Raw genomic sequence first — 14,462 nt, 5'->3', positions numbered from 1 at the left:
AAAAAAAAAAAAAAACTACTTTTAAAAGTCTAACAAAAAAAGGAAGAAAGCAAGGAGGGAAAATCAGAGACAAGCAAAAGTTGGATAGGAAACCTAGCCTCCAAAATAAAATTTTAATAATCAATTATCAAGTTTATTCTATTACTCATAAAAATAATTGTTCTTTGTCCAATCAGAAATTCAAGTAACAACAAGCACGAAGATTACTTAAAACATAAGAGCTTTCACCCAATAATAGATTTTTTAAGCTTTAAAGTGCAGGAAAATCAATAGTTGTTTTTTAGTACATTGTATATTTCTGAGACTGAATTGCATATAACCATATAAAATCAATCTAATAGGTATCAGCAGACAAGAGAAAACACACATTTTACATAAATTAATATATGAAAACATATATTGCATTGAGAATATTTCAATGAACTTACATGATATATATTCATGACATAATTTTCAATTGTCATAGCAAATTTACTGAAAAAAATTGTTTTGTTTCCTGAGATAGGGTGTTCATGAAAAATCTTGATCTTCCTTTCTCAGTATAACTAGGATTACATACATGTGCCACTAAAAAGATGCTTTTGGTTGCTAGAATATATCAGCAATACTTAATAATTCTTCAAATTTAATTTTTTTTAATACCAAACTACTAAGGCTATGATGCCAGGTGAAATTATGAAAGATGAACTAAAGAACAAAACATAAACTGTACAAGAGACAATCTAAAATTGGTCCCATGGAAAGGCAATAATGGAAGAAGAACGCAGTATACAGTCCAATGTTATGAAGAAGTACACATATACTTCATGAAGGAGAAAATGTTTGTTTGCTGTTTAAATCATGCCAATAGTTTTGTAGAAGCACTAATATGTTGACAAATATTTTTTCTTTTTTCTTTTTTCTTTTTTTCTTTTCTTTTTTTTTTTTTTGGTTTTTTTGAGACAGGGTTTCTCTGTGGCTTTGGAGCCTGTCCTGGAACTATCTCTGTAGACCAGGCTGGTCTCGAACTCACAGAGATCCAACTGCCTCTGCCTCCCGAGTGCTGGGGTTAAAGGCGTGCGCCACCACCGCCCGGCTGAATTCAGAATTCTTGACATTTGGGTGATACTACATAGCTTTATGCTGTCGGTATTAAAGATAAAAACATTGAAGAATATAACCACCAAGTAAAATAATTCCTGCAAAATGGCTCTACACTAAAGTCACAGAGCAGAAGTAACAAGCTTCTTTAAATGTTACTAATTGAAACACTAAATCAAAGTATTAATTATATTACAGATATTAACAGCATTTCCAAAGCATGTTTAGACCAACCATTTCTTTTCTCTATTGCTGACTCCCTTATCCACTTACTCAAAAAAGGTAAATATTTGTTAAAAAAGATCTTACCATTTGAATCAAAAATTAAAACTTACCATTTCAAATGAAAAGACATACAGTACACCTACAACACAGTAGAATAATAAACCAATTTTATCAGTGAAAAAAAATTTTCCCCCCCTGGGTATTTCGGTATTTTATTTTCCCGTGTTTTCTAGTAGTCATGCTGACACGGAGAAGCGCTATCAGTTTTCATAGGTGGATCTTTGATCTGATAATTATTGTATTGGTTTCTCTGTGTGGGTAACAACATAATCTGTAATGACCATTTTGCCTCTTCTCTTCCCACCCTCACATTTCTTCAGGACGTCAGCAAGAACCCGAGAGCAACCTGAACTAGTACCCATGACATCAGACAACCTTCAGCTGTACCTGATCTCCCTTAAAAATAGGCTTTTAGGGGGTCCTATCAGTGAAAATTTTAAAGAAAACCATGAAAATAAACTCTTCCAATAGAGAGAATGTTTCTCTAAACCAGTAAGAACACTTTAGCTGTACCTCTTAAAGGTCCTTCTCTGTCTACATACTCTGTACCAAAATTCCTATAGCACAGGAAATAATAGGAATTTTCCCCACCTAAATGGAAAAATCTTTCTGTAATGGAAACCAGTCTTAATGTAAAGTGAACAGAATCCTCACATTAAAAAGTTAGGTATGCTGAAAATCAAGCACACAGATAAAAACTTTGACTGACAGAATTTTTTTTAATTATATTCATTATGTGATTCCATTATGAAAACCTGAGTCCAGTAGCTTTATCTCAGTGCCATTCTGTGTTTTTCTAACAATCTACAAAGGACTTGATCTAAGAGAATACACAAAGGCACGGTGACTCATAAAGTACAGCTAAAACTATGACTGCAGATTATCTACCTACCTATATACTTACCTACCTTTTTTAAACGATTTTATTCTTTTATTTATTTTTTGCTTTTTAAAATTTATTGGGTTTTTTTGAGCTATATATTTTTCTCCGCTCCTTTCCCTTCCTCCCCCTTCTACCCTCTCCCATGATACCCACACTCCCAATTTACTCAGTAGATTTATTCAGGAGATCTTGTCTTTTTCTACTTCCCATCCTACCTATTTTTTAATTTACAACATCTCTCTATGTAGTACATACTCCCATGGTGGGGCCTCAAATCTGTGATCCTCTTGCCTTACCGTAAGAGTACTAGGGCTACAAGCTTTAGCCCTTATGGCCAACACTGGTATGTGCCCATAGGGAACATAAACACAAAAGAACTATTTGATTCTTTTAGCTTACATCTAACTAACTCTAATACACATGCACAAACCCTGACCTCTAAAGACTCAGCAGAACAGCAAACAAAAACATTTTAAAACTTAGAATCTAATTTGTAGGCACTAAAAATCAAACAAGAAGAAAAGGCTGGGTTGAACAATCAGAGGTAATATACAAACTGTGTTTATACAGTTTATATCTTAGACAAACTCCAGGAATATGAGAGGAGGAGGACGAGAGATATGATGTATGTCTGAAACACCAAGTTGTACCTTAATACGAGGGAGAATAACATATAAGATATTTAATAACTTCCATTAGATGTGTTCAGAAAAAAAAACTTTTATTATGAATCATAGAGCAAAGAACCCCATGTTCATTAGGCTTGGCCGTGTGATTCTTCTAACAAAGCTAATTTTGTATCTTCTATTTTTAAAAGTAATTTAATGCTGGGCTTGATGGCACATGCCTTTAACTCCAACATTTGGGAGGACCAAGTAGGCAGGTCTCCAAGTTTGAGGACAGCTAAGACTACTTAAAGGAAATTTAGAAATATATATATTCAGATATAAACATATGTATAATTTTTATGGAAACTTGTAAGTTTAACTTGTAAGCTATTAATAAAACCAAAATTTTAGCATAATTAAAGAATTAAATATCTAAATAAAAATGATCAATATGTTTTACTGGATGTTTTCCTGCACATACACCACATGTATGCAGTGCCCTTGGAGACCACAAGAAGGCATGGATCCCCTGGGATTGGAGTTACAACAGGCAGTGAGCCTACCATATAGGTGTCAAAAATTAAGATCTAATTTAGAAGAGCAGCCAATGCTCTTAACAGCTGAGACATCTCTCCTGCCCCCAACCAATACTTTCAGTCAGATATATCTAATCATCAAAATCTTAAAGAACATTTTCAATAACATCAGTAAATATCATAAGCTTAACTAGTGTATTTTTATTTAATTAGGAGTCTGTTACAATTATGTACCCCAAGATACAGACAGCTTTCTAATTAACAACATAGACTCTGTTCTTTTGTTATGTACACAATAAGAACAATTCCTGAAAATACTGTATACCCTCCCTAATATTTACAAGTCTTTTGCTTATAGAAAGAACCAGTTAAATAAGTGAAAGTGTAAAAAACCAAACTGGCCTGGCAGTGGTGGTGCACACCTTTAATCCCAGCAACCAGGAGACAGAAACAGGCAGATCTCTGTGAGATCAAGGCCAGCCTGATGTAAAAGAGCTAGTTCTAGTACAAGCTTCAAAGCTACAGAGAAACCCTGTCTAGAAAAACAAACAAAAATTTGTCTATTTAATTGGAAGCATGGGTACCATGGGAGAGGGGAGGAGGGGAAGGGAGAGGAAGTGAGTTGAGTAGAGAAAAATATATAGCTCAATAAAAAAACTTTTAAATAAGCCAAACTGGTTACAAATACATTAAGGCCATTACAATCACTGTATCGTTTAGAGTTTTATCAACATGTCCAAGTCTGTTGACTAGTTGACCTGCAAGTCAGATCAAAGTCCAAACCTTCAGTATCATCCCTTCAACTATTCCCACAGAATGAAAAGCTATGGAAACTAATTGTAATATTCCTCTGAATGGCCAGCTATTTGACTCCTTTCTACTCCTCTAAAAGAGGAAAACATTCTATTGCAAGCCAATCAAATTAACTCATTAAATAATTTAGAAGGAAAGAGCCATGTAGAAAAATACAAAATTACAACTTATCTAAAACATGCATACATCATTTCAGAAAATAAATGTGTACCTACCGACCATATCATAAATAAGAAAAAAAAAGGTGTCATTTCTCCTTGTTAGCTCCAATTAATGACTTTTATTATTCCCAAACCTCCTGTTTTTGGTATGTACATGTTACACCAGGGCAAATCAATTTTATAAATAAATCATGGAGGTAATGGAAAATATCCATACAAAATACAAAAAAAAAAAAAGACTGGCATGGAGGCATCAACACAGTAAAGTTAACACTACTGATTAAGAGGAAGCAACATCAGAAGAAAAATTGTTTAAACCTCTACTGACAAAAACTAAAAAAATTTGGAAAACAGAAAGAATAGCGTTTGGCAGCATCTCTTTAGCCGTTGCTTCGTTAACTCTTGCATTGACTTATAAATAAGACTATCATGAACCTAATATGGATTCCTCAGGAACCTTGGAGCTTACGATATGAGCAGATCTGCTCAATAGGCCTTCTAAAAGCACTGGAAAGGAAACAAAAATTAATTAATTTGCATTGTAATTTACAGACTGTTGACTTTGGATAATTTGAGCCTTTTCTTTAAGATCCCCCCAAATTACCATACTGACTTCAGATTAGGAATCAGCAAACAGGGCCAAGTAATAAATATTCTAGGCTTTGCTTGCCATACACTCTTGATATAATATTATTGTTCACATCTAGTCAACTTAGACTCTGTAGGGCAAAGCAGATGTTAACAAACTAACCAAAGTGTTTCAATTCATTTTACAAAAACAGAAAGCATGCAGATGAACATGACCTTCTCCAATCTGCTGACCCTTAGTGCAGATGAAGTCACTAAAATCTTAAAGTACCATTACTTGAGATCATCTCCTGCATATATATATATAGTATGAAAGACCAATTCATGGTTGGCATCCAAATTCAAAAAGCACTATTCATAGAGAACGCTGTACTATTTAAATTGTATATATGAATTTCCAACTCTTTCCCATGTTTCCTCAAACCCATTTACTGCTTAAAAACTTGAACTATACTATCACAGTGATTTCAACATATTTAAGGGCATCTTAAGCATCACTAAAAAAGTTGTTCAACATTTTAAAATCAAGAGCTAAGTTCCAGCATAAACCTAATGATTCAAAATATTGATGGATCTCAAGTACTTTTCAATAATTTCATGAAGGTATCACACATTGTTACCTACTAATTTAGCAAAATTATATTCCCAAGTACACAATGACAGAATCTTCTCTAATCAGACAAACATAAAATTATTTCTAGGTAAAAAAAAAAAAAATGTAAGGATTTACTAGGCAAAGTGGCATGCACACTCTTAATCCCAAAAATAAGGGGGCAGAGAAGTTGGGAGATCTTCTTTGAATTGAGGACCCGCTATCTAAATAGCAAGTTCCAGGCCAGTCCAGGCTATACAGAGCAAGATCCTGTCTCTAAAACAAACAAAAAGCACAACCAAAAACTAGGTATAGGAAATCACTCTGTGTATCAAGTACTCGGTAGGAACTATGAACCTTAAGAATGCAATGCAGACTGTCACTAAACTGTATTTCTAGGCTAGCTTTGAATTTGTAATCCACCAGTTTCATCCTCTCAAATACTGGGGTTATAAACCCGAGCCAGCACTTATAAGGTCACTGTGAAATATTTGTAACTGTGCACAGTTGTATTTGTTGTGACTGGTGTAATAAAAAGCTGAACGGGGGGGTGGGGGGGGGCTGGAGAGATGGCTCAGAGGTTAAGAACACTGGCTGGTCTTCCAGAGGTCCTGAATTTGATTCCCAGAAACCACATGGTGGCTCACAACATCCCTAATGAGATCTTGTGCTCTCTTCTGGCCTGCAGGCAGACATGCAGGCAGAACACTGTATACATAATAAATAAATCATAAAAAAGAAAAGCATGTAATAGTTTTAAAACAATTAATAAATTAATGAAAGCTGAACAGCCAAGAGCCAGGCAAGGAGAGAAAGAAAGAGAAGGATAATCTAGGCACAAAAGGTGAGACAATACGGAGATATAGCATGAATAATAAAAACCTAGAGACAGATACTGGGTGCAACCTGAATATCAGAAAAGCAAAGCAACCAGTCACTGGCTCTTACCTCTACCTCAAAGTGAAAATGAAAAATCCTGCCTCCCAGAACCTCAGATTGAGAGACTGAGAGTGAGACCTGTCTCCTCCCATTTTATATTCCTCTCTAGTGTGGGGATTAAAGGTGTGCACCACCACCTCCTGGCCTCTATGGCTAACTAGTGTGGTTGCTGGGATAAAGAGAAGTTGGGAGATCTCTGAGTTGAGGACCCGCTGTCTAAATTGCAAGTTCCAGGCCAGTCAGGCTATACAGAGCATGCCTGGCCTGTATGGCTGACTAGTGTGGCTGCTTTGCACTGATCTGCAGGCAAGGTTTATTTATTGAAAAATAAACAATATATGGAGAGGAAACAGAAGGTACAAGAAGATGAAAGAGAGGTAACACCTCATGACAGAACATAGATTCATATAAATGGGTTAGTTTAGGTTATAAGAGCTAGTCAGGAACAAACCTAAGCTATAGGTTGAGCTTTCAAAATTATTAAGTCTTCATGTCACTATTTGGGGGCTGGCTGACAGAACAGAGAAAGACACGTTACAAGGTGATACTCATAATTTTAAAGGGTTCTTCCTAGCTGGTCAGGCACGCCTTTAATCCTAGCACTCAGGAGGCAGAGGCAGGAGGATCTCTTGATTTTGAGGACAGCCTGGTCTACAGAGTGAGTTCCAGGACAGCCAGGACTAGTTTCTAAAACCCTGTCTCCAAAAATCAAAGCATTCTTCCTAAGGGATTTGAAAAATAACATTCATGAATAAATATTAAATATTTAATTATATTAATTAAATATAAATATTAAATCATTGGCTCACTATATTTTCCTCTTCCAACAACTGTTTGGATGTGCGGTATTTTTTGTGTGTGTGTGTTAGGGACATGCTGCAATTATAAATAGGTCATTCCTGGGTTTTACTCCTCTTTTTTTGAGCCACAGTTTTATGTACCCAAGGTTGGTCTCCAACCTAGTATATAGCCAATAAAAAACTTGAAATTCTGACCCTCCTGCCTCCACCTCGCCAGTGCTGAGATTACAAACCTGTACCATCATGCAGGTTTGCAGTGTGGGATGGAACTCAGAGCTTCATACATGTTAGGTTAAGTGCTCTCTTGGCTTAGCTTCATTCTCAGCCCTATTTCAAGCCTTGATACGGATGTTACAAGAGAAGTCCAATGTTAAAGGAACACAGCTTGAATAAATAGCTGACATAGCATATACTATTTCCAAGTTCACTGTGTGCGTGTATCGTCAATTCCAGGGAGTAATGGTGTATGTCTATAATCCCAGCAGTCCAGAGGCAGATGGATCTCTGAATTGCAGGCCAGCCTGATCTACAAGTTCCAGGACAATCAGAGCCACATAGTAAGACCTTGTCTCAAAAAACAAAAAAAATCAACAAAAAAACCCCACAAGTAATGTATATATTTAACTTAATGTAGAATATCTGGAATAGATATGAAATGTTATCCCTTTCGTTAACAAAACCAAGCATTAATATTTACTTTGTTAGAAAAAAGAAACTTCATATTTAAGTCTGATCCTATATAAATTATATCAAAAAATAAAAGACTTATGGTATCCTACACTACTTGACAGCTGAATTTTCTTAACTTATAGAATATGAAATAACCAAATGTGAAAAATCACAAGACCATTATAAAAAATAATCTCATAAAATTCCCATTGATTCTGAAATAAGTATGGAATGTATAAACACTGTACATCTATCAAATTTTAACCTAAATACTCTTCACACCATGGTCAAATACATTCTAAACTGATAAATTAACATGCATACATACATACATACATACATATGGGCTATAGAGATGGATCATTGGTTAAAGAACACTGGAAGCTCTTTCAAAAGATCTGGGCTCAGCCAGGCAGTAGTAGTACACGCCTTTAATTCCAGCACTCAGGAGGCAGAGGCAGATGGATCCCCGAGTTTGAGGCCAGCCTGGTCTACAAAGTGAGTCCCAGGACAGCTATGACTATTACGCAAAGAAACACTGTCTCAAAAAAGCAAAAACAAAACAAAAAAAAAAAAAACTGGGCTCAATTACTAGCAGCCATGTGGTAGCTCAAAACTGCCTGTAACTGTAATTCCAGGGAATCTGAAGTCATTTCCTGACCTCCAGGGGCGCCAGGTAGTCACATGGCACACATTAAACATTCAGGCAAAACACAAGTACATATGAAATTTAAAAATTTAAATGTATACATATACATGCTCGCTTTCTTTTTTTTTCTCTCATACACACACATACACACACTTCAGACAGTGAAAAGAAAGACACGTTACAAGACTGAAACTATCATAGTTAATTTATAGTAACAACAGCTATTCTATTATCAAGGAGTTTGACATTTTCTAAGCATAAATTAAGTACAAAATAAGAATGACAATTTAAAGTTAACTATATCCCCAGAATTCCAAAAGACATGTATGACAAAAAATAACTATTTTAAGGCTGACTTATCATATATCTAAATATGTTAAGTTCTGTCCTTCATCCTGTGCTACATTATTACTTAGGGGTTGTTGGCACATGCCATTAATCCCAGCACTCAGGAGACAGAAGTAGGTGTATCTTTGAGTTTGTGGCCAGCCTGGTCTACAGACTTCCAGGACAGCCAAGGCTATACAGAGAGACCCTGTCTCGAAAAGGAAAAGAAAAACAGAATTACAAATATTCCAACCTATGGTTCAACATAATTCAAGTATTTTACATGAATCAGAATTAGTCAAGAGTATTTCTTCTGTTTTTATTCGTTTTCTTGTTCATCCATTATGCATGTGTGTACATGTTTATATACTTGGAAAAACAACTTTTGGGAGCTGGTTCTAACCTACTTTGTAGTCAGTCTTAGAGAATATAATTAAGGTCATCCGACTCCAAAGCAAATGCCACTTTTACTTGCTGAGCCATCTCATCAAGCCAGCTTTCTTTTTTTCCTCTTATTATTTTTATTTATTTATTTGTTTACTTATTTTTGTGATAGGGTTTCTCTGTATAGCCCTAGCTATCCTGGAACTCAGTAGATCAGCTGCCTTTGCCTCCAGAGTGTTGATATTAATAAAGGCATACGCCACCACTACCTAGCCTACAACTTTTTACTTTGTTTTTCTGAGACAGGCTAGTCTTGAAGTTGCAGTAACTATCATGCTTTGACCTACAAAGTGCTTGGAATATAGGTATATGCCACTATCTCCAACTTTCAACACATGGGCATGTGTGTGTGCATGTACCCCTGCTCGTAGGATGCCACAGGAAGGCCAGAAGTTGTTGGGGAAATGTCTTCCTCAATTACTTCTCTTTCACTGAATCTGGTGCTCACCTGGCCAGCAACCCCTGGAGATCCTGCAGGAATTACAAATATGCCTGGTCATGCATCAGATTTCAAGTTCTCATGCTTGCACAGTCAATATTTTACTCTCTGAGTCACCTCCCCAACACCAACAGCCCTTTTGTGTTTTGTTGTTTTTTTTTTTTTTTTTTTTTTGGTTTTTCGAGACAGGGTTTCTCTGTGGTTTTGGAGCCTGTCCTGGAACTAGCTCTGTAGACCAGGCTGGTCTCGAACTCACAGAGATCCGCCTGCCTCTGCCTCCCGAGTGCTGGGATTAAAGGCGTGCGCCACCATCGCCCGGCTTCCTTCTGTGTTTTTTATTCACATGTCACAGAGCATGTGTGGCGGTCAGAGGACAACTTCTGAAAGGCGGTCATGTCCTTTCACAGTGTGGGCCCAGTAAACTTAGGTCTTCAGGCTTGGCAAGTGCTTTGACACAATGACCCATCTAAAAGTACTACTCCCCAAAATCTTTCAAAAACACAAGTAGCATGTTGTCTTTTAAGGTTTGGTAGGATGAAAAGGAACAGTGGTCAAAGACTATAATTTGCTATTCTAATCAGACTTTTATTATGTGGCTATAAGTATTCAAAACATACTTTTTCTAATAATTTGAAAAGTAAATCTTTAAATCCAATTCTAGTCTAGTAAATAATCGTGTGAAATAATAATCTACTTTAGAAATGACAATAAAAGCAGCATGAGTATATATATATATATATTTTGTTTTGTTTTGTTTTGTTTTTTTTGGTTTTTCGAGACATGGTTTCTCTGTGGCTTTGGAGCCTGTCCTGGAACTAGCTCTGTAAACCAGGCTGGTCTCGAACTCACAGAGATCAGCCTGCCTCTGCCTCCTGAGTGCTAGGATTAAAGGCGTGTGCCACCATCGCCCAGCCCAGCATGAGTATTTTATGACTAATTCACCTATTCCCAAAGATCACTAGATAGCTATAAAATTTTATACTAATTTAAAAGATTTCTGAAAGAAAATGATTTTTTTCTTATGAATTTAGGAGCTGAAGAGATGGCTCAGCAGTTAAGAATACTTGCAGTTTCTCCTGAGAAGCAGGGTTCAGATCCCAACAAATATGTCAGCAAGTTCACACAGTCTACAAGTCCAGCTGCAGAGAATGCTAACCTGAACACGCTCTACAGTCACACAGAAACATACACCTACTTTTTCTTTCCTTTTTGAAAGAAAAACAAAAATTTACATAGCCAGCATGATGGCTCAACAAGTAAAAGTTCATATACAACAGACAACTGAAGTAGGTTCCATATTTGGAAGCTGTGGTGAAAGGGAAAAGCCAGCTACCAAAAGCTGTCCCCTGATCTCCATACCTGGCTGCCCACATCCACTCATAACACCTCCCTACACACACATAAATTTTACCCTTCCAAAACTTAAGGAATTCATAATTCAATTTTAAAATAAAAAATGTTTCCAGATTAATTCTACAAGCAGAAAAATAAAATTGAAACTAGTCATTCATCATTAATATCTAATTATATTAACATCTATATTAATATACACTAAGCAAAAAAATGCAGCTACTTCAAAAAGTATGCAACTGCATTAATGATGCAACCAACTTATGTTTAAAAATAAGAAATTCTTTAAAAGCTTAGAAATGTTAATATTTTACTTCTTCCTTTCTAGTCCACTAGAATGACATTATTAATAGCAGCACAAATGGTTATGTTCATTATAAAACATGTAAAGTTCATGTCGGGAAAAACACCAAGAAAGTTAGTATATACCAATTTTATTATGAAAGAACCCTTTAGTAAATATTCAGATAAATAAAAAAGTAGGTAGAATTTTTTAATCCTCAGTGGAAATTCTTTAAGAAATATATATGACTTACACATGATGATTATTTGAAGAGTAATAAACCAATATTAGTATGGAAATATGCTAAATTCTACTTCCTTTTACATTATTACACAGCATCTTCACAGTTAAGACCAACAGATTTATGTTGAAAACTACTGAGACTGCAAGTTTAAAATAAGTCATTGAATGCTTAGTATCCAAGAAGGAAAAGATAACTGAAAGATAAAGCTAGAAACTAATAAATAAAAATTCAAAAGGCTTTAAATTTTTTTCATTGGTTAATTTGTTGATAGAACAATTACAGGCATTTATCTAACTGAATTTCCATGCAAAGAATACTTAGGTGATAGTAGAACAAACACTTCTTGTTACTATAAGATTTCTTTTACTATGTGTTTCTTCATTTTATTAAAAAGAAAAAAGAAAAAAAAATCATTCCCAGATACAAAAGAATGAGAACAGAGATTTGAAAAAAAAAGCACCAAAGATTTAATACTTTCAGACGCAGAAACTTACTAAGTAAGTTTTAGTTCTTAAAGTATCTGGCTTTTGACAAGAGAAGAAAAATAACAGTGGATATTTTTCAGAATTCAAGTAAACAGTGAAACTCTTGCTTAATTATCATTAAGAATTTAGAGAATTTAGTATTTTTGAAGTATTCATGGAGCCACCTTTATTGTGAAATAACAAACAAAAAACGTGAGCCCGGCGAGAAGTCATTTGCTGAAAGCAAGCCTGGAGAACTGAGTTTGATCCCCAGAATACATATAAGGTATAAGAAGGTTGTCCTCTGAACTTCAAACTCAACCACAGCACAAGCTCCCAAGTCCTAATAAATAATTTTCAAAAATTTAAGCCTGGACGACTGTGAAGGAAATTCAGGAACAGAAGAGTTGTGTTGAATAACCTATAACCAGGAAAAGTCCATAGAAGAGTTGCTCTAGTCTACATAACGGTGCATAGTGTGAAAAGAAAGGAAGAAAGGAGGAGGAAAGCTCCTACAAATTGTAGCTAATGGGAATACATCAGACAATATGAAAGGACCACTCTACAAATACACTTATAAGACCTTTTCAGATGTGGGCTTAATAGCAACACACTGATTAACAAAATTGAATAATGCTAAGTATTTTATACAAAATAATTCAGAAAAAGAAATGTACAAAACAAAAAGTTCAGCTGTGTATAGAGGTATTATGGTTGACACTGCATATATCTAAAACTTTCAAAAATAAATTCTTGAAATGGTACAGTGCAAACATCAGGTAGAGATGATGCCTGTATTATCTAGGTATCTTATTGAAGAGCATGTATTCTTACCAATCAAAACAGAAAAACTATTAACAACCATTTTATTAAGTTATAAATATTACTTCAATGAATGTATTACTTAAAAGACATTAACACAATCACTTGTTTAACAACCATAAAAAATTCAAGAATCAGAAAGTATACTAGTAAATACCACAAAATCTAAAAACTTCTGAATGCACACCATCTAACATACTAATGAAATCATGTTGATTAAGCAGTCTTCTACTTACATTTTCCATGTAGTTTGGTTTAAAGCCCTCCTGCTGTCTCCTCAACTCCTCCTGCTCTCTGTGTCGAATCATCTCTTCTTCACGACGACGATGCTCCTCCTCATGTCTGCAAACATTTTTTAAAATTTCAGCACTATGACATTTGAGCCATTGGAGAAAAAGTAATTTGAATAAATTCTGAAAATTACATTACATATGCCAAGTTTGTGACTAAGGATATCCTAGATCTCACCTTCTAGTTTGTTACAAGCCTTCAAATCAAGAACAACTACAAATCAGAGTCACAACATGTACCTATGCTTCTATCAAGGAACTCCAGCCAACTTGGTGGCAAAGCTCTGTGATCTCATCAGTGGACCACTGAGACAGGATCACAGGATTGAGTCTAGCATGGACTAGCATGGAGTTGTCTGAACCAGATCAAGGACAAGAGATGTAGCTCAGTGATAGAAGATTGGTCTAGCATGGACAAAGAATGAACTGAGAGGGGTTCAATCTAATCCAACACTAGGAAAGGATAAAAGAGGAGTAAAAAAAAGAATCTGTATTTATAACCTACATAGCAAAATTCACAGACATTCACAGATGGGAAGGGAAACAATGGGAATAAAAGGGAAGCAAGAAAGGGTAATGTGCTTAAATATGGACAAATTATACTACATACAGGTAAAAACGTCATAATGAATTGTTATATATAATTAATATATGCTAATAAACTTTTAATTAAGGAAACTATAAGAACATTACCACAAAGAACCGACACAAAAATTCAATTATGCATAGGGGGCATTATAAATTCTTTTTCTCTATGTTCATCAGCCCACTAAGGAAACTCCCTGGAACAGTCAATACAAAACTGCAAAAGAGTCATTTTCTGTCTATGGATAGTTTGAGGCCACAGTAGCAAAGCAGTTGAACTACACACCAAGACCTAACATAGTCATTATTTTGTGCCTATCAAGAAATATTTATGACAGGCAGCAGGGGCACACACCTTTAATCCCAGCACTTGGGAGGCAGAGGCAGAGGTGGGTCTATCTAAATTCAAGGCCAAGTTCCAGGACAGCCAGGGCTGTTACACAGAGAAACCTAGTCTGGGGGAAAAAAAAAAAAAAAAAAAAAAGGAGGGAGGGAGGGAGGGATGACTCAGCGGTTAAGAGCATCAGCTGCTCTTACAGAAGACCAAATTCAGTTCCCAATACCTACATGGCAGCTCACAAGCATTTGTAACTCCAGTTCCAGAGGATCCT

General features: G+C 35.6%; 1 protein-coding gene across 1 annotated transcript in view; it reads right to left on the bottom strand.

Annotated features, from left to right (window-relative positions):
* Positions 1–14,462, bottom strand: part of Pspc1 (paraspeckle component 1) — a 64,160-nt gene that overhangs the window by 14,878 nt on the left and 34,820 nt on the right. Inside the window, exon 6 of the mRNA XM_005355442.3 lies at positions 13,213–13,318. Coding sequence (XP_005355499.1) covers positions 13,213–13,318 — 106 coding nt within the window. The remainder of the gene's footprint in view (positions 1–13,212; positions 13,319–14,462) is intronic.

This window comes from Microtus ochrogaster, chromosome 17 (genome assembly GCF_000317375.1).
Source record: "Microtus ochrogaster isolate Prairie Vole_2 chromosome 17, MicOch1.0, whole genome shotgun sequence".
Classification (NCBI taxonomy): domain Eukaryota; kingdom Metazoa; phylum Chordata; class Mammalia; order Rodentia; family Cricetidae; genus Microtus; species Microtus ochrogaster.
This window is presented reverse-complemented; position numbering and strand designations above follow the sequence as displayed.